This window comes from Bubalus kerabau, chromosome 6 (assembly GCF_029407905.1).
Source record: "Bubalus kerabau isolate K-KA32 ecotype Philippines breed swamp buffalo chromosome 6, PCC_UOA_SB_1v2, whole genome shotgun sequence".
NCBI classification, from domain to species: Eukaryota; Metazoa; Chordata; class Mammalia; order Artiodactyla; family Bovidae; genus Bubalus; species Bubalus kerabau.
Genome location: NC_073629.1, coordinates 30,600,951 through 30,628,862, shown reverse-complemented (window position 1 = coordinate 30,628,862; position 27,912 = coordinate 30,600,951). Strand labels below are relative to the sequence as shown.

The 27,912-nt window shown below is 38.6% G+C and overlaps 2 protein-coding genes across 10 annotated transcripts in view; one reads left to right on the top strand and one right to left on the bottom strand.

Annotated features, from left to right (window-relative positions):
* Positions 1 to 11,984, top strand: part of MAGI3 (membrane associated guanylate kinase, WW and PDZ domain containing 3) — a 261,069-nt gene extending 249,085 nt beyond the window's left edge. For 3 of the 5 annotated variants that reach the window (XM_055584686.1, XM_055584685.1, XM_055584687.1), the window contains exons 19-21: positions 825 to 968; positions 7,346 to 7,484; positions 9,009 to 11,984. In XM_055584686.1, coding sequence (XP_055440661.1) covers positions 825 to 968; positions 7,346 to 7,484; positions 9,009 to 10,105 — 1,380 coding nt within the window. In that variant the 3' untranslated portion in view covers positions 10,106 to 11,984. Of the gene's footprint in view, positions 1 to 824; positions 969 to 7,345; positions 7,485 to 8,297; positions 8,389 to 9,008 lie in introns of all 5 variants that reach the window. The other 2 variants (XM_055584689.1, XM_055584688.1) reach the window with 1 other exon arrangement.
* A 6,606-nt stretch (positions 11,985 to 18,590) lies between these two features.
* PHTF1 (putative homeodomain transcription factor 1) overlaps positions 18,591 to 27,912 on the bottom strand; it is a 70,749-nt gene continuing 61,427 nt past the window's right edge. For 3 of the 5 annotated variants that reach the window (XM_055584694.1, XM_055584693.1, XM_055584695.1), the window contains 4 exons: positions 21,671 to 21,826; positions 20,493 to 20,588; positions 19,674 to 19,799; positions 18,591 to 19,123 (listed from right to left, as the gene is read on the bottom strand). In XM_055584694.1, the coding sequence (XP_055440669.1) occupies positions 19,103 to 19,123; positions 19,674 to 19,799; positions 20,493 to 20,588; positions 21,671 to 21,826 (399 nt within the window). In that variant the 3' untranslated portion in view covers positions 18,591 to 19,102. The remainder of the gene's footprint in view (positions 19,124 to 19,673; positions 19,800 to 20,492; positions 20,589 to 21,670; positions 21,827 to 27,912) is intronic. The other 2 variants (XM_055584696.1, XM_055584697.1) reach the window with 1 other exon arrangement.

Sequence of the window (27,912 nt, the reverse complement as noted above, 5' to 3'; positions counted from 1 at the left end):
CTTACTTTGTGTTTGGCATTCTGTTAGTGTCCACGAGAGAAAGCAGAGAGAAAGAGAAGTTTACCTTCTATTGGAGAAATTTGAACCCTTGGTTAAGTACCGAGAAATAGCAGTGTTTTAGCTATCAAAGTAGGATTGGGGTTTTTTTTGTTGTTGTTTTCTTTTTTCAGGGAAATTAGTCAAAATCTACTTAAAGGAAACACTTTCCAAAATTCTGTTTTCTGTTCTGTTGTATATTGACCAACTAGTAGAGAAAACATGTAACCTTCAAATTTATTTAGGCTGTATTTATAGAAATCAAGTAGCCCTTCAGCCAATTTACATCCCTTCTTTATAATACAAAAATGCATATTGATATCATATGGGATCATTTATATGTGGAATCAAAAAAGATACAAATGAACTTATTTTCAAAGCAAAAATAGACCCACAAACATAGAAAACAGACATAGAAAATAGCAGGGCAGAGAGTGGGGGATAAATTTGGAGTTTAAGGTAACATAACATGCTATCACATGTAAAATAGGTAAACAGGGACCTACTGTGTAGCATAGGGAACAATACTCAATGTAGTAACCTGCAATGGGAAGGAACCTGAAAAGAAGAGTTTTGTGTGTGTGTGTGTGTGTGTGCATGCACAACTGAATCGCTTTACTGTGCACTTGAAACTAACAACATCATAAATTGACTATACTTCAAGTTTTTTTAATAAAAATGCATATTCAGAGTATAAATCATTTCTTCCAGCCGTAACAGTAGTCCTTCTTCAAACTGTAAATAAAGCAGTCCATGCAGACTTGTTTTTCTTACACTTCTCTCTCTAGGGCCTTGGTTGTTACCCAGTGGAGCTGGAGCGGGGCCCCCGGGGCTTTGGATTCAGCCTCAGGGGTGGGAAGGAGTACAACATGGGGCTGTTCATCCTTCGTCTTGCTGAGGATGGTCCTGCCATCAAAGACGGCAGAATTCACGTGAGTAGGCTTCTGTCTGCAACCCTTTTCCAGTCTGGAAACTGCAACCCAGACTGGAAACTTCTGAAAATAGTTGATTAAAAGGAATGCAGAAACCTCTTGAGTCTATGAAGCAAGTCTTTCCATCATTAAAACCTGAAAGGCTTGTCATGATTTCATTTCCTCTTTGCAGGGTGCTCTTCTCTACTGCAGTTAGGCTGGTTGCACCAGCTTGACTTTGGTAAGAAAAAATCAATTTTACTTACATAGTCAACATTCATGGGCAAAGGGATTAATAAAGTATACTTTCATCCTGGGAAAGCCAGGATGAAAAAGAATCATCTGCTTCTTCCAAGAAACAAGAGTTCCAGGATTTTTTCTTTCTCTCTTAGCTACTTCTAGATGTAGCCAAAAATTGACGAGCATGACTCTTCTGACCTTATCATCATTTGTAGGACTCTCTGAAACACTGTACCTTTGTTCATGACATTTCAGGATGGACTGTTTAATGGATCTGCAAAAAGATACTTCCTTCCCTCTCCGGTTGTTACTTGGAGGAATCTTACATTGAAGATATTTGCTGGCCTCAATTTTTAAAGAAATAGTTAATTCACTGGTATTCAGATAGGTTATAAGTAAAAATTTTTAAATCTGGACAACCTTCCCCTTACCTATTGCCTCATCCATCCTTACACACCCAGAGACTGATTTTATCAGTGTATTGCTCTTGAGGGGAACTCTTGTGTTAAAAGCCTTCTGTGACTTCAAGAGAGCTTTGGACTTCCTCCTACTACTGGTAGGCATCAGGAAAAGAGGAATTTTTATTTTCCTTTTTCTTTTTAAACTAAGTAAGCTAACTAGAAAGGCAAATGACCCTCCCTTGCAGATTATTAGATGGTATATTCTAATAACAATCAGAAAAGTCTTCTGGGTGGTTGGAGTGTTCCATTATCCACATCACTGCTCCACTCCCAGGACTCATTTTATAAACATGTATTAAGTGTTTGCTTTACCCAAGAATTTATATATGCTACTCAGTGAGTTAGGAGGAAGAGTAATCTCCCAAAACAAGATACCATCCTTTCTCTAAAGGACTAGACTTTTGTTAGTTCAAAGAAAGGTGAGTACAAGTAGAGAAAATTTCATAGACTAGGTGGCATTGGACAGTTTGAGAGGATTTTAATAGGGAGAGAGTAAGAAGACATTCCAGGCTGAAGAAATTAGCAAAAGGAAGGAAGTACACGTCGTATACAGAGGACTGCAAGTGGCCAAGTTTACCGAGAGGCTATTTAGAATATACACAGGGGAGCAGAAGAAAATGGGAATATGAAAGTAGATTAGTCACCAATATGTAGGCCCAAGACACTGGAAAGTCACAGGTTTTTAACACCAGAGTTCCTTTCAGAGCAATACACTGATAAAATCAGTCTCTGGGAGTGTTGGAAGGATGAGGGGATAGCTTAGCTAAGTTTAGGCGTCCAGTCGTGGTGGTGGGCGTGTAGCTTGGATGGTAATACTGCATTGGCCAGAATGTTCTGGTTTTTCTGTAACATCTCACAGCAAAACACAAGCAAACTTTTTGGCTGACCCAATACTTTGGATAGAAGTTAAATGATGCTTGTGGGATCAACTGTTAATGAAGAAAAGACCAGTTTAGATGACTGACAAGTATTACACGAGTGAAGGATGAAGGAAAAGAAAGAGTCAAGGATGGCTTAGAGGCTTCACCCTGTCTGTACTGTAAGAAAACCATCAGGGAGGCCAGTGGGAGAAAGACTGATAATGTACTAGGCTGTAGTCATGTTGAAGGACCAGCCGGTTAAGCAGGTGTAAATATTTACCTGGCAATTAGGACAAGAGGTAAAGTTCCAGGTTGTTATTTCCCAGACAGAAGGGATGACTGACACCTTTTCCATGGGTGAGTTCACTAAAGGAGAGGATTTGGAGAGTTGTGGGCTGGGGCAGGACTCTGTATAAGGCCTGTCATTAGTGAACTAGAGAAGGTAGAAAAGACAAGGAGAGTGAGAATGCAGAGCAGCAGAAGCAGAGCTGGAGGGTGTTGATGGCAATGAGAGGGCTGATGGCCAGAGTCTTAGTGTGGCCAAAGCTGAGCTGCTGGCTCAATGCAGTTCACTTTCTTCTGTGTGTTAGTCACGCAGTTGTGTCTGACTCTTTGCAACTCTGTGGACTAATAGCCCACCAGGCCCTTCTGTCTGTGGAATTCTCCAGGCAAGAATACTGGAGTGGGTTGCCATTTCCTTCTTCAGGGGAGCTTTCCGACCCAGGAATCAAACCTGGGTCACCTGCATTGCAAGCAGATGCTTTACCATCTTAGCTACTGGGAAGCCCTAGCATCTCACTTTCTTATAGAGACAGTTTAATAAAGTGGGGAGAACATGGTTTGGAAATCAGACAGGACAAGGATCAAACTCTAGTTCTGCCACCTTACAGCTGTGCATAGTTGGGTAACATCTCTGAACCTCAGTTTCCTAACCTGCAAAATGTAGATCTACATTTGAAATACATGGCCCAAGCAAACTTCTTTAAAGTTTTAAGTAACAGCAGTTTGAGGCACTGTTTATGGGGATGGCATGTTTGTTTCTGGTTTTCTTCATCATTTTTCTCCTCAACTCCCTGCCTTTTTAAAAATAAGCATTTAGTTGTTTAAATCTGGAGTTTTTTTTTAAAAAACCTCCCATTGTATATTATATCACAATTCAATTAAGCCAAAAACTAGGATATAATTGAAATACTGGTTTCAACTCAGATACAGCAATCTCACTAAATAAAAGGCAAGCAAGGAGGCCTTCAAGGATTCAAAGTCTACCTCTAAAACATGTTATTCTTTATAATGAACAGAAGCTTTAGAATTCTGCGATTAAGTCAGCTTTAATATAAAAAGCTCTGAAATTTGAAAACAAAAGAAAACAAGCTATTACCGCTATGCCTGGGTTTATTCTGAACTCTAATAGGTCAGCTCTGCAGAGAATTATTTTTCTGGCTACTAAATTATCAAAATCTTGACTTGGTGTAAGGATGACGGGAGCCTTGTTGTAAAGGACAGCTTACTCGGGTGACCACTTCCCCAAAGGATGTGCGTTTACCTCCAGCTGACACTGGCGCGTGGAGCCACCCGGGCGTCCTGCCTGCCCTCCCCTCTGGCCTCTCACCTCTTCCCCTGCATCGTTTCTGTTAGGCTGACACTGTGCTTTGTATCCTGTGCCTATTATTCCAGTATCTTCAGCACCCGAGGCAGTGCCTTGAATACTGATAGTAGACACGCCAGACATATTTACTGAAAGCATAGAATGCAGAGTTTATATTTCTAGATAATGAGAGAATTTCTTTAATATTTAACTCCCAGGACCTATCACTGGGTAGATAGGACTTACACTGTTTGCTTGTTCCTTCATAAAGTTTAATAGTGTAATTCCCTAAAACAAGAAACTGTTAACTCTTGATACAGATGGAAAGATGTTAAGAGGATCTGTAAATTTTGTGAGTCTTCAGCTGGTCCTTAAACCTTATTAAGATTTCGAGAGAATAAAAAAGGTTCTGGGCTAAGGGAATGAGAAATAACCGAATGGGAAAAGTTCATATTAGGGAATAGATGGAAATATTTAACATAGAACAGAAACAGATTTAGATAATGTTATCTTCCAGACCACATGTTTTCACTTGTATTAGTTTTAGTCTCACAGAAACTGTGAGGTAGGTGGCATTACCCCCACTTGCAGAGATTAAAACTGAGGCTCAGGGAGACTAAGTCACAGCCACAGGGGACCCAGGCCTGCTGTCGCTCAGCCGGGTCCGTGGGCCTTCGTGTCAGGCCACGGCTCAGGTCGTTGGACTCAATTTCTTTGGGAGGCATACAGTTTCTTAATGGGTTGCAATATAATGTAAGCAATCTGTTAAAAATATTTTGTCATTTTAATACATTTTAGTGGATGTTTTAAAAATTGCAAGACTGCCTTAAAGTGGCTTAGTAAAGAACACTTTTTTTCCTATCCTAATTTTTTCCTCTCTTCATTTCTCTCTTCTCTCCTCTCCTGTATCCCCCACAATTCTATTTTTCAATAGCACAAAAACCTGACCTTGAATTTTTTTATCAACAGGTGTATTCCTCACTTTTTATATTCTTATCATGTTAAAATATTTTTAAGTAACAAACTTATAAGAATGGTTACATTTCTCTCCCAAACATGTGATTTTTCTGTCCTTAGCTTTGTATAGTCCAGTTTAGAACTTTCCCCCTTGTGAGGGCCTCCTCTGTTACCCTAATTTAAACACAGATGACATCTGGTGGCAAAGCTGTTCAATTACAAGTTTTATAGCAGTTTACTTATGCTGAAAGAATAAGGAATATGCAGGTTTGGACAGAGAATTTAACCCAAAGAATATAATTGAAACTAATTATAACCTCAATCATGTTTTTACAAGATGTACCCAAAGCATGCGCCAAATAGTATCTACTTTTAATTTTCATTTCCCTAATTATCAGAGGAATTATTTCCCTAATTATCTGGTGTTAATTCATCATCTGTGTTTCCTCATGAAAATGACTTCTTTTCTCTAATCACTTATTAAAGGAAATCTGGGCACAGACTTTTTCACTTATATACCTATTCTGGATCTAAGAATTTTATGAATTATGTTTATTACTTTTCTTCATCCTATTATGCTTATTATTATCTTTCTTTGGCTGGCTTTTTTTTTGGATTTTTTTTCTACTTTGTATGTTAAATCCATGTGTCTTGTGAGATCTTCCATTTATCATTTTTTTTTTATAAATTGCAATAAAACTATTCTATAGTCTTATTTGAGAATTTTTTGCATTGTATAGAATGGACTGCAGTCTACAGTTAAATCTTCCTCATCCTAATATGCTTTAAATCTTTTTTTTTAATCAAAAAATAGATCACTTGAAAATTAATGTTTGTGCTTGTTGTATAACCATGTTTTTATCTCATTAAATCCTCCCCAAAACCCCAGGAGGGAGGGAGGTACAAATGTTATCCCCACCTAACAGAGAGGAACATAAGACCACTCTGCTAGGACGAGGTGGAGCCAGAAGTGAACCACAGACATTATAAGGCCTCCAAACCCAGCTTCTAAGTCACTGTGCTCTGCCCCAGCTGTGGATACAGAGCTGTCCTACTCACCTTTGTTATTTAATCACTGTCTCCTCTTCTGTTATTTCTGCATTGTTTTAGTCAGCTCTTGCAAATATTTGAATTGCTTTTTGGAATTTCAGTAATTGTCCATTGTTCAGATTTTCTGTTTTGAGACCAGTACCCTTCAGTTGCTTGTCACCTTGAAATAAGTTTAAAATCGACTGTATTTTAAAATCATTACCATCATTGTCTTTAAGCGGGTCCTTTGAAAAAGTTATACTTCAGTCATTTGTACTTTTCCTTTTCAAATAACTACAGACATTTCTAGTAAATAGCAATGGTACTGGAGGCATTTTATGCTGATCTGAGCTTTTGTTTTCTAGGGAAATCCCGGTACACGGAAGTCATTTAGTGTAAGCCAGCAATTGGTTTTAAATAAGTATTCATAGTAGGATGAATTTCTCCAAGATGAATTTTCTTAGTTTTAATCTAGAAACGTGTCATTTATGTAATGCCTCATATGTGTACAGGGCGTAGTGGCAACACCAAGGAAGGAGTGGGCAGTTCTCCCTGGAGGCCGGGAGAGGCTTCCAAGATGAGAAGCCACCTTCCTAGGTTTTAGGATCTTCAGCTAAAGTTGGACCTTCACAGGCAGATTAATCAGAGGTAGCTCTGTGGGACCATGTGGGTCAGTCTTCACCTCTCCTACCACTTAAGCTTTGGTTGAAAACTTGGAATTTGATTCTTGATTTCAAGATGCCCAGATCCTGCTTACTAGGCATATAAACTTTCATTTTGTAAATAAAACCAGACATTGTCTCTTCCTGTTGCTACCACCTGTCCAACTCCTCAACTCTAGCATTACAGCACCATGCACAAGTTAAATATTTTACAAATGAGAGCTCTTCAGCAGAGTTGGGTGGCTCTAGGGATGACAGACGGAGAAGGCGATGGCACCCCACTCCAGGACTCTTGCCTGGAAAATCCCATGGACGGAGGAGCCTGGTGGGCTGCAGTCCATGGGGTCGCTAAGAGTTGGAGACGACTGAGCGACTTCACTTTCACTTTTCACTTTCATGCGTTGGAGAAGGAAATGGCAACCCACTCCAGTGTTCTTGCCTGGAGAATCCCAGGGACGGGGGAGCCTGGTGGGCTACCGTCTATGGGGTCACACAGGGTCGGACACGACTGAAGCGACTTAGCAGCAGCAGCAGGGATGACAGAACAGGAGTGAAGGAAGATGTATCATTTCATTTGTTGTTTCTGTGAATATTTCCTGCCTAGGTTGGTGACCAGATTGTTGAAATCAATGGGGAACCCACACAAGGCATCACACATACCAGAGCAATTGAGCTCATTCAGGCTGGTGGAAATAAAGTTCTTCTTCTGTTGAGGCCAGGAACTGGCTTGATACCTGACCATGGTAAGTAAAGTAGCTTGCCTGTATATAAGAGGGTGTCAGGGAGGGGGCAGCAGAAGGAAAAAAAAAACTATTTGGAAGGGACAGATATTTTACTACTAATAGCTAATTCAGAGGTAACCACAAGAACCATCTAAAGTTAGTTACATAGCATAGTTACTATAAATTATAATATTACAAAATAAGTGACTTCATACAGGACTTTTATTACAACAGAATATATGTTAAGCTACTTTCAACAGAAAACATAGTTGCTTTTGCAGAGAAATGTGCCTGGAGAAAATAAGAACATGAGAGGCAAAGGATTTTAATGTCATGAAAAACATTTAAAATCTCTTCAAATGTTACTTTTTTCCTTATAGTAAGATGAGTTTCTTTCTTAAGGAACAGAGTAAGAACCTTGGGCTTTTCTGGTCATTTGTCAAAAATAAGTTACCTATAGCGGTACCTGGAGACAAAGATTTGGACCTGGGACCATTTCTGTAGTCCTGTACTGATATTAAACTTCCCTGGATTCACTGTGTGTTTCTGAAATATCACAGTATTAGAAAATCACCCTTTTCCAGCTGAGTGCACTAGTTTATAGTACCACACCACTGGTCCTTGTCCCGTCTAGCTTCCTTCCTTCCCCCCATAGAACTTTTGTGGGTTAAGTGTAGACATCATCTCCTGTAGTCCCCTTCCAGTCTGTAATTCTCTGACTGTATTACCTTCCATCATCTGCTTGTAAATCATACATCCCCAGTGACATCTTTGCTAACTGCGCTGTGATGTATTTTTTTACACAGTCCTAGGCTTTTTCTCTTCCTTCTTCAGGTTTGGCTCCTTCCGGTCTGTGCTCCTACGTGAAACCTGAGCAACATTAAGGCTTTCAGGGCTTTTCTTGGTCTTTCCTTAAAAAGATTTGGTAAATTTGCATGTCTTGTAAATCACTTCCTTCTTTTTTTTTTTTTTTTTAATTAAAAATGATGCTATTAAATACATCTACTTCTATCTTCTGCACTTTTCAGTTTCCTTTTGACATTAAATTTAACAGCTTAATGCAAGAGAATTATTTACAAATGCCCATGAACTCCATTCTGGTTACCATGGTTTGGTTTCCTTTATTAGTGGATTTTGGCAAATCTTTAAGCTATATCCATCAATAATAGCTAAATTAGTAAGCTGCTTGGACCAGATAATTTGGTCCAATTTTATTAGTTATTTCTTTTAAGCTTTTTATTGGGCTTTTACTACTTATAAAGAATTTACACATCATATATTATTGTACTTATGAAAAGTAATTAGAAAAACGAATGCTCTTACTTTATATATATATATATATAAAAGAAACAACCTACCTTTCATGTACAACTACAGTTGTCTGTATACATCTGCCATTTATAGAGAGAGATATACATGAACTTTATAAAATAGTCGGTTTAAGCAGTCAGTAAAATTCAAATGGATATCAAAGTTCAAAACTTAATTGTTCCTATTTATAGTTCTAAAATTTAATAATGTTCTTCTCAAAAATCACTTTTTTAGGTGATTGGGATATTAATAACCCTACATCTTCCAATGTGATTTATGATGAACAGTCACCATGTCATCCATCTTCGCACTCTGCTTCCATATTTGAAGAGTCTCATGTGCCAGTAACTGAAGAATCATTGATGAGAGTTCAGATATGTGAAAAGGCAGAAGAATTAAAGGACACTGTGCCTGAAAAGAAAAGCACTTTAAATGAAAATCAGTCTGATATAAAACATAAGTCTCTTCTTCATAAAAATGTGAATAAAAGGGACCCACCCAACAGTCATGGGCACGGTGAGAAGAAAAATCTCTTGAAAGCAGAAAACGGGATCACACCAAGAGGCAGGTCTGCTAGTCCCAAGAAGTCAGCCAGTCAATATCTGGAAGAACATGCAGGAAAGATTCCCAGTCCTCTAAAAAATGACCCCAAAAGAAGACTCAGAGATCGCTCACTCAGCCCCAGGAAAGGCGAGAATAAAAGCAGTCAGCTCGGCGTCGCGACAGCTTCTGGACAGGATCATTGTGGAAAAAGCAGGGGACGGTCTTCAAGCCCAAAGAAGCAGCAAAAAACCGAAGGCAGCAAAGACCAGTCAAATGCGAGTCAAAGAGCAGGCGGCCATGCTAGCGACAGTGCTGAGCAGAGCTCAGATGCAAAAGAAAGATCAGGTGTTTTCGGGAGAGACACAAATCTGAGTCAGCCTGGAAGAAACAGAACCAGGTCTCCAGAGAAAAAAAGCAAGCGAGTGGATGAAAGGTCTCTTCCATCCAAAAAGACTAACAATGTTACTAGTAGGGCAATACCAGAAAATGAAAAAGGCAAGAAAGCAACCTCCGGACAGATGACTTCTAATAAAGATAAAACAGGAGAAAATGTCAGAATATCAGAGAAGAAGCCAAAGCAGGAACCTGACGAAAGAATGGCTTTAAGCAAAACGGAAGATCACAAAAGAAAAGAACTTGAGGTGGCTGACAAAAACAAAGAGAGCGGAGGGTTCAAACCTGAAAGTGGTTCTCCTGCTAAGAAAACACCAATAACTCCAGGGCCCTGGAAGGTACCAAGTGCAAGCAGAGCCGCAGGCGCCACTGGCGTGGCGGAGAAGCGGCTGTGACCTTTAGTGTAAAACAAAGAAAAACAAGTTGCAATCTTTTCTTAGAAAAAAGGCAGCATTTCCCCCCACCCCCACCAAAATCTTTTTTTTCCAGAAATTCTGAAGCACATATAAGGACATTTTAATTTGAGCATCAGGTTACCTAGGCTGCATGAAGGGCCTGTAGGATTGCTAAGAGCCCACTGTCCCCCTTTGCGCTCAGGAGGAGCTGAATCCCAGTGCTCATAGGACACGCCCTGCTCAGGACACCCAGCTCGTCCTCATGAGTGTCTGAACAAATGACATGTTGACATTCATAACGTGGTTACAACTCATTTTATATTTGTGCCAAGTTATCTACTGTATCATGTCTACTTTATCCTTCTCACTCAGCTATTTCCACAGTAATGAAAAAAGTAGGCTTGGCTCGGAAGTTGATATTCTCAATAGCATGTTGCATGTTTACAGACAGAAATATTTGAGCCCTTGCAGAAGAAGAGATTGTTAACTCATTATTAAAGATGGCAGTTACCTTTCCTAACAGCTACTGATGATGTCCCCGTTTAAAAATAAAACTCCCAAATATCACTACTGGAAAGAAAAAAAAAATGTAGTCAAATACTGACTTTCTTATGATTTTGTTTATTGTAATTCGGCTGGGTAAGGCATTTAAATAACTGTTAAAGATGTTTGTTACAGATGAATGTTCAAATGAGAAAGTACTTAAGAGTTCACCTCCTGCTGTGTCATCCAACCCTAACTGATCACCCATCTCAGTTCACCCTTCTATTTGTTACTTTATTATGAAACCACCAAGGGGCATGTGGAAATATCACTTATTGCTATTTGAAATTTCTGAGATCTAAATTTGTGTTTCTGGATATTTTGATTGAACTATTAATGCTAAGTCATTTAGTCATTAATACATACTATATATTTGAAGAGAGACTTAAATCACAAAACCAGGTTCACAGTCCATTGCCAGATGAAGGACCATCTGGCAGCAGCTGTCTGAGTTCAGGTGTGTAGAAGCAGAACTTACCTGAGACTAGCTCAGCAACTGAGGACAGACGTGGTGGTAGACATTACGAGATCTTATTTAATTTCTAGCTATATTAACTTATTTAAAAACAGGACAGTAAACATCTGCTTAGCTTGTACAAATTTTCAGAATTCTTTTTTAAGGTCTAAAGATGCTTATTGGAAGGTGGTTAACAGTTTTTAGCTCCATAAAACAGATCCGGGTTTTTCAGCCCCCAAAACTAGCATTCGGTAGCATCTATAAATAAAGGAACATTCTCAGAATAAAACCATTTTCTGGAGTATTTGAACGCTGTTGTTCTGTCACCCTCGGTTCATCTTGTTATTGTGAAACACATCATGTTCAGGTCCTTCCCTCTCAGAATCTGACTGTGAAATTCTTTTAATATAACAACCGAAGCCCCTGTAGATAAGACATTCTTCCCAGAGTGAGATTTTTTTGAAACCCCCTTTTCATCCAGAACTATATTTACCTACCTATTGTAACTACTTGAATAGAGACAAATTAGAAGGCTTGATAAATGCTAAGAATTTAGTACCACAGAAATGATTTATTTTCCCTATAGTCCACAATTAGTGATAAAAATCCTATTTTTATTGTTAACTGTGACATAACTTTGACGTCATCTGTTGTCAGTTTGATGTGGCTCTTTCCTCTCTAAGTAACCGGTCACTGTACTGATTCTGTACTGACTTAGCAATGTGGCCTTGGAATGCTAAGCAAAATATGGATGTACTGGTTGTAAATGTTTATATATTGTACAGTACCTTTATATATACACTTGAGGTTCTGATTAGAGAAAGAGATCTGTAAATCGCTCGTTATTTTTTATATAGATATTAAAAAAAACAAAAATCAGTTCATGACTTGCATTTCTTTTTACTGTTTTTCTGCTTGTGGAGCTAGTTCTCATCATGGTCTGAGTCCTCAGATTTTTATCCTTGTGAGTAACAAACATTCAAAGTCCTACAATCAGGCAGACTCTTACGGTGATGACTTTACCTGTCTAGTTATACTTTTATCTATAAATACATTTAAAGTTTAAAATTAGTTTGAGTTGAATATCATTATACCTACTTCATATCTTACATTGTAAGGAAAATAGTTTTGTGTAAATAATTTGTTAGCCTGCCCCCAATCCTTTCTTACACTGTCAGGGAGAGAAAAGTACTTATGTTTATTAGAAATTATTAGACATTTCTAATGGATATAGCAATGTAAGTCCAGTTACCACAAATGCTATTTCATCAGGTTGTGTGGCATTTCACAGTATTTTTTAAATCATTTTGTTTACTACAGGTTGTACTTACTTATACAGTGAGGTGTTTTTACTTGACTTCACTGAAATTCTTGATATGAATAATGCCTAAAACCTAGTTTAAGACCATGGTTAACTGAATACTCTTGAGGAGAAAAATCAATTCCTGAACCTACCATTACATCAATTCATATTGAAAACAAACCCTAAACCTCTGGCTTCCAAGCTCCATCATGGAGATGTGTGTCTTAGCGAAGCCCACAGAGTGGCACCAAAATCATTTTGTTGTTTTAGTGAACTGACCACAACAGCAAAAATGTTCTGGGATGCATCACATTGTCCTCCTAGAGAAATCAGTAACAGCCTGTAATATTGTTGTCTTCTAACTCACATCAAATTTTTGGGATCAAGTAGCCTCTGCACAGAGTCAACTCCTGTGTCCAAGACTTCTGAAATAGAAAAGCATGTGATTTTTTTTATTTCTACATGAGCACATCTTGATCATTTCCTTTTTAAATAGTCAAGATGTTTTTAAATAGTCAGATGTTTTCATGTAGAAAAAGTCAAATGCTTTTCAACATGGACTAATGAAGAGTTTCATGATTACTGTGTCCAACATTCAAAGAGAATGGGGTTTTAAGAAAGCAAGGAATACCCAAATTAAACTGTGTGACAGTCTTAACTACTGACCTCCACAGAGACGTGCTTAGGCTGAAGCCTGGTCCAGAGTGAGCTCCGAGAACTAGGAACACTGGTGTAAACAGACTTCAGTCACAAAATGTGATGATTCAGTCTGGCATGAAGAATTCATCAGAGCAACTTCTAACATCATCCTGGCATGCTCCAGTGCTGAGAACTGCTTGTACTTTTAAACAATAACAGATTTACTTATTTAGGCAGCTCTTTATTTTTCATGCTATTAAGGTTTATCAGCAGTACAATGACTGGTTTAAAGCACAGCATAATTATGACATCAACTCTATAATCTTTGCTTCAGTTAATTGAATTCGTTTTAAGATATTCACTAACTTGGATATGTTTTCAATGTTTCTGTGCAAGTAGAACCTTAAGTGTAAGAGGAGTATGAAGGCTTATGAAGAGTAGAATTTTTCTGCTAAAGAACTCTGAACCTTTCTTATATATACATTAAAAACACAAAAACATAGCCAGGTGCTTTAATTTAGTCTGAACCTATATTTTTCCAAAGAATCTTGTGGTTATTTGTCTATTATACAAGTTTGTACTAAAGCCAAGCGAACTATTAGTGAAAACACAAGTCAAGAGGCTTATTTTGTCCTTAACACAAAACAGTAATCGTTACCTTGGGTAGTACCTTATTACAGCATATAGGCTCAGGATGTACTGCAGGAAAGGTATGGGATTATTGCACATTTGTGAAATTCAAACTTCATTTTTCAAGATGCACACCAATAACTGCAAGAAGCAAAGGATTACTTTAAATGACCAAACTAGTCAATACCTGTATAGACGAGATTAAGTTTAACGAATTTTATTGTTCAGTCGTGTCTGACTCTGACCCTGTGGACTGCAGCACGCCCAGCCTCCCTGTCCCTCACCATCTCCTGGAGTTTACTTCTTGATAATGAATATACTTCCTGATAATCCCAAGTCATACACTGTATTTGGAGAGTTAGACCCATTTGCCCCATTATAGAGTGTGTACATCTAAAACATTTCTAAAATGAATTTTATTAATGAAAGAGAGTTGTTTGTAGAGTGCACAGGTTCGCTAACCTCTAGACGCGTGCTTAGTCATTTTAGTTGTGACCAACCTTTTGTGACCCTACAGACTGTAGTCCACCAAGCTCCTCTGTCCATGGAATTTTCCAGACAAGAATACTGGAGTGGGTTTCTATGCCCTCCTCCAGGGGATTTTCCTGACCCAGGGATCAAACCAACATCTCTTCTGTCCCCTGCATTGGCAGGTGGGTTCTTGACCAGTAGCACCACCTGGGAAGCCCTACCTCTAGATACAATGAACCAAAAACAGACCTGCCCATACCTTTACTTTGTAGGACATCCTAGTATTTAGAATTTTTCTACTTGTCTCTGAAAGTCAAGAAAACCATACCCCAATTAAGAAAGTATTTGGTTATTCAACTTTTCAAAGTGGTTATATTATACATGAAGCATAATGTACATATTTAGGAAGTTTGAAGTTATACCTCCATGGCAATTTTAGGAGAGAGACTCTCCCAAAACAACAAATTATAAAAGTAAGTGAACAGGTATTTTTCTTATCCATCTATGGTTATTACTGTTTCAATCAAAGGTATGAATGGCATAATCTTTTTCTGTTTTTACATCTCGGTTTAATTTCTCAGTAACAGGTAAATGCTAAAGTATTACTGCTTTTGGTGGATCAAAAGTCCAAGTTTCTAGAAATTACCATATAGGAATAAATGAAGCACAAAGAGTACAACTCTTCCATCCTAACACACACAAAAAAAACAAAAACTGCATAAATGGTAAATTACTTGAAGTCTATTCATTCTACACATTTACATTATATACCTATTATGGAGTCAGGTACTCTCCTGCATTCTGGGGACAGCTGCAGTCCATGGGGTCACTGAGGGTCGGACACAACTGAGCGACTTCACTTTCACTTTTCACTTTCATGCATTGGAGAAGGAAATGGCAACCCACTCCAGTGTTCTTGCTTGGAGAATCCCAGGGATGGGGGAGCCTGGTGGGCTTCCGTCTATGGGGTCACACAGAGTCGGACACGACTGAAGCGACTTAGCAGCAGCAGAACAGCTAGAATTAGCAAGCAGAGTACCAGAGAGAAGAAAGCTGCATAGAGAGGAGAGAGCTCAAAAAAATGTGCTGCGAGTTCAAGTCTTCAGGTGAGTATGCATCAAGGACATACTCAACAGGGAAGGACCACCAAAAAGAATCAGGCCAAAAATTCTTGAGCTGGGAATAGTTCATGTTCAAATAGTTCAGTCAAACAGAGAAAACCCCATCATGAAGAGGGCATCATGTAGAGTGCTCAGAAAAATATTGCATCAGTTGTGGAAAAAAGTAGCACCAGGTTTAAGGCTGCTCTGGCCCTCCTAACAAAAGCTTAAAAGCAAGCCTTAAAATGATCAAACTATTTGAATAATTTAACTATATTCTAAAACAAAGCTCAAGAATAAAGAAGGCACACACACAAAACCCCAACACCCAACAATGTAAAATTCACATCCAATAAGAAATTACTAAGCATGTAAAGAAGCAGGAAAATGACCCAAAATGAGAAAAATAAATCAATTTTAAAAAACCACAGAATGACATAGATGATAGCTGTTTTAATGTTCTTATTTACTATTTCTATTATAAATGTTATGAAAGCAATGTAGAGAAAAGAAAGAGCATGTTAAAGACAGACATAAAAGATATAAAAACAAAAGAGCAGTATCAAACTTCTGCAGACAAAATACACTATGTAGGATTAACAGCAAAATTAGATTATTGAAGGCACAGCAACAGAAACTATCCAAAATTGAAGACAGGAAACTGGGACATTGTATAGAGCATCAGTAAGCTGCAGGACAACCTCAAGCAGCCTGACACATCTGTAAGGTGGAATCTCAGAAGCAGGTGGGAGAATGGGGTGCAGAAACATTTTAATAACACAGCAACCCAGCCTGGTGTTCTGTGATGACCTGGAGGGGTAGAGGGAGGGAAGGGAGGCTCAGGAGGGAAGGGATATACATATATGACTGATTCACACTGTTATATAGCAGAAACCAACATAAAATTGTAAAGCAATTTTCCACCAATTAAAAAATAAATTTTTCTAAAACAACAGCTAAAAATTTCCCAAATTTTATGAAAACTATAAATCAAGAGGCCCAGTAAGTGCAACAAATCCCAAGCACACACACACACACACACACTCACACACAGAAACTACAGCAATACACATTATAACAGCACAAATTCAATGAAAAAGATAAAAACCTTAAAAGTAGCCAGAGTTTAAAAAAGAGACATTATACACAGAAGAACAAAGATGAGAATGACAACGGACTTCTTGTCAGAAGCAATGCAACTCAGGAGGCAGCAGACTAACAACATTTCTAAAACTGGAATTTTATGCCCAGCAAAAATCTTTCAAACAGAAAGATTCAAAAATATTTCTCAACAAGGAAGGCCTATATACCTTGCTAAAAAGATTTCAGATTTTTACCTTCAAAGAAATACTAAGCCATTGGTAGATTCTAAATGATGAGACTAGCGTTTCAAAAAATACACATGAGTTTTTGAGATGAATAGGTGGGTATGGGAAAGAGGGATGCCATGTATATTTAAGAGCAGAAAAGCAGAATCCTGTTCAAAAACAGAAGATATTAACTTAGATGGGGGCGGTAAAAATGGGGATGGAAAAGAATGGACTGATTAGAAAAACATCTAAAAGATAATTATTCAAAGACTTGGTGACTGGATGTGAGGTATGAGAAAGGCAAGAGTCAAAAATGATTCCCAGGACTTCCCTGGTGGTCCAGTGGTTAAGAATCCACCTTCCAATGTACGGGATGTGGTTTTGATCCCTGGTCAGGGAACTAAGAACCCAAATGCCATGGGGCAACTAAGCCCTTGCACGGAAACTACCGAGCCCACGTGCTCTAGAGACCACATGCCACAACGAGACAGCCTGCAAGCGGCAACTGGGGAAAACCACACACCGCGACCAGAGGAAGCTGGAGCACTTCAGTGAAGAGCCTGTGTGCCACCATGAGGGCCCAGTGCAGATAAAAAGTGATTTTCAAGGTTCTGACATGAGCAAGTACACATACAGAAAAAATTGCCCACCTGAAAAATCACTTAAACCAATTACAAACCCTCAAAACCATAACTGAAACAACTCACTGGAGTAAACAATTCTAAATACTGCATTTAAGCTAAAGAATTCAATGTGTAAAAATTTCAAATAAAAACAATGGTGTTTTTGTAGGTGAAAAAAGATAAAGGCATCCACTTTCTTCACCTGAAATCTGCACGGAGCTGCTCAATCCTGGCTTCGAGATAATTGTTCTTATTCCTTATGATTTCTGAGTCACCTGTCAAAACACTGAAGTGCCTTTACAGATCAGTTCCTTCCAAAGGTAAATCACTATAAAGGGGTTTTACTTAAAAAAAAAAAAAAAAATTGTAACTCTCACACAGTATTTAGAATGGCTGCAAACTTCTGGCAATCCACTTCTAGTTCAGTTATCTTGCCCTCTATGTTTCTATCTTCACAGTTAGGAAATCTGTCAGCAAAAGATTTTTAAAGGGTTTTAAATAGTAATTACAAATGTTTATTGTGGATTTACCAAGGGTTAAGTACTTTATGCTAAGTACCTTACATGATAACCTCGTTTGACCTTAACAACCCTATTAGGTAGTTATTATCCCCATTACACAGGTGAGGAAATTGAGGTGCAAAAATGTTAAGTAACTTGCCTTGGACTATGAAGCTAATATGTAGCAGAGCCAAGGATATAAATCCAGAAAGGTCTGAACTCAATCCCTGGACTCAAGAAATTCATCTTTAAACCTCAAAAATCTTCCTGCCATATAAGGGTATGTATAAATGATACACTGATTTTGCATGTACATACTTCACATGTAATAATAAAGTTTCTTAATTATTCCCATTCAAACATTCACAAAATCTTATCATTAAGATCTGTGTGCTTTCTATTTGCCTCAAGAGATTCTTCAAAGTGGGTAACTTAACGAGCAGGAATTACTTGGAGATTATTTGTTTTCATTAACATATGTGTGTGTATGTAAGTGTGACAGGGGATGCGGATAAGAGAACCCAAATCATCAATGGCACAGCTTGGCTCAGTATAGACACTGAAGACCGAAGACTGTACTGAGGGTACAGTAATGTAATGAATTAAATACATTCATTGATTGCACAACAAACCGAACACTTCACTTAGTACTGTGATGGAAAACATAGCTCAGATGATTCCAAATGGAAGACATACTGTCTGGTGAACACGGACAAGTGTGCATAGAAAAATGTCTTATGCTGAATTACATGCTATATTATATGCATGACTGTTTCACCAACAACTATACGGTTATTAGGGTTAACTTCAAAATTATAAACCAATTGAAAATTTCTCCATAGTTTCACAGAAAATCACAGTTTAAAGGTTATTTTTTCTTTCAACAACAAAAAAGCCTAGAAACTGAAATTCTCCAATAAAGTTCTTTTATTCAGGTTCAACCTAAAATAGTTAAAATTTAAACTTGATCTCTCTTTGCTAGAGAAATGAAATATCCAGTTCTATAGACTGTAATAGAAAAGTACTGAATTTGCATATTTCCAATATAGGATTTTGCTTCATGCTTTGGGCATCTACCCAAAAGAGTATTTCCAGTAAATATAACTGTCACAGCATTGAAATGCCCAGAATAAATTTCCTAACTTAAAAAGTTGTCCTTAAGTTACTATAACACAACATTCTTCAGTCTCCTGACTATTCATACTATTTGAAAACCATGAAAATACAGGATTTTGGCATGCACGCCCAGTTGGAAAAGGCTCTGTTCCTCTGAAAACACGATTCATTAGATTAGGAGAGCTGAGGGCACCTCTGCGTATGAACAAGCAGGTGCGTGTCTCATGGTTTTGCAGTCATCTCTTTCCTTAATGGGGTAAGCACTGATGCCAGCAAGGGGAGAGAGTCCAGGCACATGACTCAGCTTATGACTTAATTTTCCACAGCTAAGAAAAGAAAATCACCAAAATCAGTTAGTTGGGGTTGATAGGTGGGGTTGATAGGTACACTTACATGTAAACCAAGAACCATTTACATAAGAAAAAAGTATCAACTCTGGCAATAGCAACCATAGAACATCGTAGAGAAAAAAACATTAAAAATTTCCAGCATCAAAACTGATCTACTGCAGCTCATGGGGGTTTCTGGTTTTCCTTCATTCTGCCTCTGTACATTTCCCTAGCTCAGAGGCCACCCCAGCCCATGCTATTAGACTGACATGAGATTCAAACTTGACTTTTTGTTCCATTCAAGAGCACAGTCTATTGTGCTTGTATAAAATGAGAAACTCTAAGCTGAATGTCTATTTCACATGCTCATTTCTCTACCTGAAGAATCATTTCCATGCCAGCCACTCTCTCCCTCCATCCCACCTTCCCCCACTAGCTCTCCCTTTCTCTCACACACAGGCACACTGGGAAGGTTAAAGATTATTATACGTACTAGCAAGTTTTAAGACTAACAAGGCAGATGCTACAGAGTGGTAATCTCACTTACTCTTATATTAAATCCTAGAAGATCACTTATAACACCCGAGACTGCAGAAAGGATAACGACTCGTGTGATATTGTAGATTAAGGGATTCATCGTTAGTCCATAGAGTCTAAATGGTGTGTCCAACTCCTAAAAAACATGAAAGAACTGAGATGAAATACATGGTTTCACAATAGCTATCAGTGATTATCAGACTGGTTTTTGAGTCTTGGGTGAGGATGACTGCTTAAGACCTCTTTCCTGATGTTCAATAGCTACCTTCAAAAAACCTGTAACGAGAGGGAGGCGGGGGAGGGATAAATTTGGAATCAACAGACACAGAGGACTGCATATAAAATGGATAAACAATAAGGACCTACTGCATAGCACTGGGAACTATATTCAATATCTTGCAATAGAGAAGAATCAGAAAAAGAACATATGTATATATATAACTGAATCACTTTGCTGTACATATGAAACACTGTAAATCAGCTATACATCAATTTAAAATAATTTAAAAATTTAAAACTAATAATGTAAATAAATAAACACCTGGAATGGGCTCTCACCTAGTGTTCCACTAGCTAAGTTTTTAAAGGTGGATTCAAGCAAGATGCAATTTGTGATTTTTTAATGTAATTTTCAAATGTGACAGACAACAGCAATGATTAGAACTTGGGTAATAAGCTGGGAAACTTTTCTCATAGAGTCATTAACCCCAACTATCAAGTCTGTATTTGGAATCTACACAGCATTTATCTGTTACTAAGGTCCTCTCCAAGAAGTGCAGCATTGATTTAATTAAATAGTAATAAAAATGCATCACAGGGCATTACTTACTTTTAACAACTTGGTGGAGAGCTTTAACACATTGTTTACTAGGGTAAGCTGTTCTTTCTTATTCGGCTTTTTTTCCATTTTAAGATATAAATTAATCTAAGGGAAGGAATAGAGATTAGGGCAAATGTCATGTAAAAGATATATATATGTATGTGTGTATATATACATATATATTGCATTCAATATGGCAGATTTGGAAGGCAATATTTTCAACTAAAATAAAATTTGAAATTCTAGTAGCTATTTTTACAGAGCGCATATGTCACATACCCAACCCCCATCCCTAATCAGTCACATGTGGGGGAAAAAAAAGACTATTTAGTGAATAAAAAATAATGATGAACCAATTTATCGAAACAATGAAAATTTTATATTAATTTTAACAAGATGTAAACTCCTTGAGTTCAAAAGCTATATCTTATTCATCTTGGTATCCCCCCAAAAGTCTAACATCCTTATCAAACATTCATGGAATGGAAGAAGATAGTATAGCTACTTTTAACTTACTAATTCCTTGTTTCTTCCCTTACAGTAAGAATTTTTCACTATAATTCTAAGTTCCACCCAACCACCCCCCCCAAAAAAAAACTAATGATATCAGATATTTTAAAACTTATGGATAAACATGAAATTAAAAACAAAAAACCAACTCTATACTACTTTATATTCATGAGAAACATTTCTCAATCATTATATCTACTCACATACTAAAGAGCAAGTATTTTTCAAACACTGAATGTATTCTATGACTGACAGAAAAGAAAGTGAAGAAGCTTACTAAACATACTTAAATGACGGGTACACCAAAGAGCTAATACTTGACACAGAACATGAGATTAAAAGCATGCTCCATTACCACCACCAAAAATAATCTTTATACTACGAAGTAGCATGGAGAATCCCCATGGACAGAAAAGCCTGGCAGGCTACAGTCCATGGAGTCGTAGAGTCAGACACAACTGAGTTTCGAAGCACAGCACCCAATCCTGGGAGCAGGTGGGGAAGATATTATCCTCACTTTAAATACAAAACAACTATATGGTTGCAGAGTGACTTGTAAGATATAAGGTTACACAGCTAGAAAGTGACAGAATCTAGACTCAACCCTGAATCTTCTGCATAAATCTTATTACACCATTTCTAACCACTGAATCAAACTATCCAGGACCAGTCAATACCTGTTCAGTAAGTAATATTGAGACATTGCTGTATTTCTTATTGGTTTCAGACCCCAGTGAGGCTAAGCGCAGTAAGAAAAGTAGTAAAGCTGATTCCCAGATCAAAAACTCCCAATTATAAGCATCATTTAGGAAAGTTTTATGTCCACGGAGTACCTATGAAAAGGACCAGAAAAAAGTTAAGTTTTTCACTTGTATTAATTACTGTAATTACTCCTTTGCCGATTTAAAAACATTTACAAGATACCACCATTTTAATACTCAGAGCAGAAGTTTTAATACTCATAAAGTATTATGTATTTCTCTAAGCTTCCCTACATTTTCTTCTTTGCATAAGGGACAGCAAGCATCTGGAAATAACGAAGGAAGAAAACATAAGTGAAATAAGACAAATGCATTTCCAAGCTCTTTAACCACAAGTGTGCCCACTCACAATTATATGGTGGTCATTTTTCAAAGTATTAAATTCGCATTTGACTAGCAGAGGCCCTAAAACCTGCTGCCCACTCCACTTACATGACTAGAAAATCCTGAGGATCAGTTCTTCACCCCACTTTAGGATCTGAATAACAGCAGCAGCCACCAGTATGCCCATTATGTGTCAAGTTTTCAGGTAAAAGTTTTTTTTTTTTTCTTCAAAACAAGGAGGACTGGAGATAACGTGACAGAGTAAAAGAAACTTGAGTTCATCTCCTTTCATAAGCACACCAAAATCACAACTAACTGCTGAACAACCATCAGTAAAAAGACTGGAACCTATCAAAAAAGATATTTACATTCAAAGACATAAAGAAGAAACCACAGTAAGATGATAGAAGGGGCACTCTCATGATCATAATTATAATCAAATGCCATATCCTTTGGGTGCTGCTGCTGCTGCTAAGTCGCTTCAGTAGTGTCCGACTCTGTGCGATCCCATAGAGGGCAGGCCACCAGGCTCCCCTGTCCCTGGGATTCTCCAGGCAAGAACACTGGAGTGGGTTGCCATTTCCTTCTCCACTGCATGAAAGTGAAAAGTGAAAGTGAAGTCACTCAGTCGTGTCCGACTCTTAGCGACCCCATGGACTGCAGCCCACCAGGCTCCTCCGTCCATGGGATTTTCCAGGCAAGAGTACTGGAGTGGGGTGCCATTGCCTTCTCCTCCCTTGGGTGAGTGACCCACAAACTGGAGAATAATTATATCACAGAAGTTCTCCCAAAAGAGTGAGAGCTCTGAGCCCACCCCAGGCTCCCTAGCCTAGGCGCCTGGCATTGCAAGGAGGAATCCACAGAACATTTGGCTGTGAAGGCCAGTGGGGCTTGATTGCAGGAGCTCCTCAGGACTGGGAGAAACAGAAACTCCACTCATGGGGGGGGCACACAAGGGGACTGAGGGCAAAAGCAGTGACTTTGTAGGAGTGTGGGCCAGACCTCCCAGCTGCCGCTGGAGGGTCTCCTGGGGAAGCAGGGAGTAGTGTGGCTCTCCCTGGGGTCATAAAAGCTGGCAGCTGACATACCAGGGAGTAGTCACAGAGATGTGAACTCTGACTGGTGGTAAACATCTTGCTTGGGATCTTGGCACCAACACCTGGCCCCACCCAACAGCCTATAAGCTCCAGTGTTGAGACACCTCAGGGCAAACAACCAAGAGGGTGGAACAGTCCCACTCATCAAAAATAGGCTGCCTAAACACTTCCTGAGCCCACAACCACCTTGAGACACGCCCCGTGACACAGCCTGACCCACCAGAGGGCCAGCAACCATTCTACCCACCAGTGGGCAGGCACTGGTTCCTCCCACAGGAAGCCTGCACAAGCCTGGAGACCAGTCTCAACAACCAGGGGGATAGCAGAAGCAAGAAGCCACAATCCCACAGCCTCTGGAACTAACTCTGCAAGCATAGGTCAGAAACCACCCTGAGAGCGGCTGGTCCCTGGCCCTTGGGTAACAAGGCAGGTGGGAGAAGACTGCTGGGACACACAGGACATGCCCCACAGAGGGTCACTTCGCCAAGGTCAAGAAATGTAACTAATCTACTGCATACATAAAAAAAAACCAGACGACTTCCCTGATGGTCCAGTGGTTGAGAATCCACCTGCCAATACAGGGGACATAGGTTCGATCCCTCGTCTGGAAAGATTCCACATGCCTCAGAACAACTAAGTTCGTGCACCACAACTACTGAAGCTTGTATGCTCTAGAGCCCATGAGCCTCAACTACTGAGCCACGTGTTGCAAGTGCTAGGGCCCACGTGCTGAGAGCCTGTGCTCCACGAGAAAAGCCACCGCAATGAGAAACCCACACCACAACTAAAGAGTACCTCTCACTCCCTGCAATTAGAGAAAGCCCACGAGCAGCCATGAGGACACAGCACAGCCCAAAATTTAAAGTTTCTAAAATAAAAAAATAAACAGCAAATTGTTTAAAACAAAACAAACAAAAATAAAAATTTAAACAAAATGACACGGCAAAGGAATATGTTCCAGATGAAGGCACAAGGTAAAACTCCAGAGGAACGACTAAGTGAACTGGAGACAGGCAATCTACCTGATAAAGAGTTCAAAGTAAAGATCGTAAAGATGATCCAAGAACTCAAAAAGAATGGATCAAAGAGCAGTAAGTTCTTAACAAAAAGCCAGAAAATATAAAGAACCACCAAAAAGAATTGAAGAATACAATAACTGAAATGAAAAATACATTAGAAGGAATCAATAGAAGAATAAATGAGGCAGAAGAATGAATCAGTGAGCTGGAAGACAGAATGGTGGAAATCGCTGATATAGAACAGAATAAAGACAAAAGAATGGAAAGAAATGAGGACAGTTTAAGAAACCTCTGGGTCAATGGCAAATGCACCAACATTCGCATCACAGGGGTCCCAGAAGGAGATGAGGGAGAGAAAAGGCCTGAGAAAATATTTGAACACTTTCCTATCATGGGAAAGGAAACAGTCACTCAAGTCCAGGAAGTGTAGAGAATCCCATACAGGATTAACCTAGAGAGGAACATGCTGAAACATACAGTCATCAAACTTACAAAAATTAAAGACAGAGAAAACATGAAAATCAACAAGGGAAAAGCAACAAATAACATACAAGGGAATGTACATAAGATTATAAGCGGATTTTTCAGGAGAAACTCTGCAGGCCAGAAGGGAGTGGCCTTATAATATAAATATAAATGATATATTTAAAGTGATAAAAGGGAAAAACCTACAACCAAGACTACCAAGCAAAGCTCTATATTGTGTTTGATGGAGAAATCAAAAGCTTTACAGACAAGCAAAAGCTAAAAGAATTCAGCACCATAAAACCAGCTTTAAAACAAATGCTAAAGCAATTTCCCTAAACAGAAAAGGCCACAATTAGAAACAAGAAAATTAGGAAATGAAAAGCTCATCAGTGGAGGCTCATCCAGTAAAGGTAAAAAACTGTCCACACACAAATATAATATTAAAGCCAGAAATCATGTGGGGAGGAGAGTACGAATGCAGGCTATTTAAAATGCATTTAAAATTAAGAGATCAACAACTTCAAACAATTTTGTATATATATATATATATATATACACACACACACACACACACATATATATATATATATACTGCTACACCAAAACCTCATGGTAACCACAAACCAAAAATCCTAAATAGATGTACACACAAAAAATAAAAAGGAATTCAAAGACAACACTAAAGATAGTCAACAAATCCAAGAGAACAAGAGGAGAGGAGGAAAAAAAAAAATCTCCAAAAACACGTTCAAAACAATTTAAAAAATGGCAATAAACATAGATAGTGATAATTAAATGTAAACAGATTAAATGTACCAATTAAAAAAGACTGATTGAATGGATATAAAAATAAGACCAATATATATGCTGTCTTCAAGAGACCCACTTCAGATTTAGAAACACATTCAGACTGAAAGTGAGAGGATGGAAAAACGTAATCCATGCAAGTCATGGAAAAGGTCAGTTTTCATTCCAATCCCAAAGAAGGGCAATGCTAAAGAATGTTCAAACTACTGCACAATTCACTCATCTCACATGCTAGCAAAGTAACGCTGAAAATTCTCCAAGCCAGGCTTCAACAGTATGTTTGACCCATGAAATTCCAGATGTTCAAGCTGGATTTAGAAAAGGCAGAGAAACCAGAGATCAAATTGCCAACATCTGTTGGATCATCGATAAAGCAAGAGAGTTCCAGAAAAACATCTACTTCTGCTTTACGGACTACACCAAAGTCTTCAACTGAGTGGATCACAACAAACTGTGGAAAATTCTTAAAGAGATGGGAATACCAGACTACCTTACCTGCCTCCTGAGAAATCTGTATGCAGGTCAAGGAGCAACAGTTAGAACTGGACATGGAACAACAGACTGGTTCAAAATTGGGAAAGGAGTATGTCAAGGCTGTATATTGCCACCCTGCTTATTTAACTTATATGCAGAGTACATCATGCAAAATGTCAGGCTGGATGAAGCACAAGCTGGAATCAAGACTGCCAGGAGAAATATCAATAACCTCAGATACACAGATGACACCACCCTTATGGCAGAAAGCGAAGAACTAAAGAGCCTTTTGATGAAAGTGAAAGGGAGAGCGAAAAAGCTGGCTTAAAACTAAACAACCAGAAAACTAAGATCACAGCATCTGGTCCCATCACTTCATGGCAAACAGATGGGGAAACAGTGGAAACAGTAGCTGATTTTATTTTTCTGGGCTCCAAAATCACTGCAGATGGTGACTGCAGCCATGAAATTAAAAGACGCTTGCTCCTTGGAAGAAAAGCTATGACCAACCTAGACAGCATATTAAAAAGCAGAGACATTATTTTGCCAACAAAGGTCCATCTAGTCAAAGCTATGGTTTTTCCAGTAGTCATGTATGGATGTGAGAGTTGGACTATAAAGAAAGCTGAGCATTGAAGAATTGATGCTTTTAAACGGTGGTGTTGGTGAAGACTCTTGAGAGTCCCTTGGACTGCAAGGAGATCAAACCAGTCAATCCTAAAGGAAATCAGTCCTGAATATTCATTGGAAGGACTGATGCTGAAGCTGAAACTCCAATACTTTGGCCACCTGATGAGAAGAACTGACTCATTGGAAAAGAACCTGATGCTGGGAAAGATTGAAGGCAGGAGGAAAAGGGGACGGCAGAGGATGAGATGGTTGGACTGCATCACTGACTCGATGGACGTGGGTTTGAGCAGGCTGCAATGGTCTTGGACAGGGAAGGTAGTGTGCTGCAGGTCTGTGGGGTGACAAAGAGTCTGACACAACTGAGCAACTGAACTGAACTGATGCAAGTGGAAATCAAAAAGCTGGAGTAGCAATACTTATGTCAGACAAAATAGACTTTAAAACAAAGACTGTTATAAGAGACAAAGAAGGACACTACATCATGACCAAGGGGTCAGTCAAAGAAGGTGTAACAACTGTATATTCATATGTACCCAACATAGGAGTACCTCAATATGTAAGGCAAATGTTAACAGACATTAAAAAAGAGAAACTGACAGTAACACAACAATAATAGGGGATTTTAATGTCCCACTTACATCATTAAACAGATCATCCAGAAAAAAGATCAGTAAGAAAACATAGTCCTTAAATGACACATTACACCAGATAGACTTAACTGACACTTCTTTAAACTTTTTGTTTTGTACTGGGGTATAGCCAATTAACAATGTTGTGACAGTTTCAGGTGAACAGTGAATGGATTCAGCCATACACATACATGTATTCACTCTCCCCAAACTGTCCATCCATCCAGCCTGCCACCTGACACCGAACACAGTTCTATGTACTACACAGTAGGTCTTTGTTGGTTATGTTTTAAATACAGCAGTGTGTACATGTCTCAGACGGACTTAACTGATATTTATAGAGCATTCCATCTGAAAGCAGCAGAATGCACATTGTTTTCAAGTGAACATGGAACACTCTCGCAGATAAATCACAGGCTGGTCCGTGAAGCAGGCCTTGGCAAATTTGAGAAAATTGAAATTATATCAAGTGTCTTTTCCAACCACATTATAAGATTAGAAATCAACTACATGGAAAAAAAAAAAATCACATGCAGGCTATACAACATGCTACTAAACAATCAATGTGGAATGTATGTAGACATAGAGCTGATTCACACTGTTGTACAGCAGAAATTAACACAACACTGTAAAGCAATTATACTACAACTTTTAAAAAATTAAACAAACAAAGAAAACCACTATGACAAATTGAGAGAGAGAGACCACAG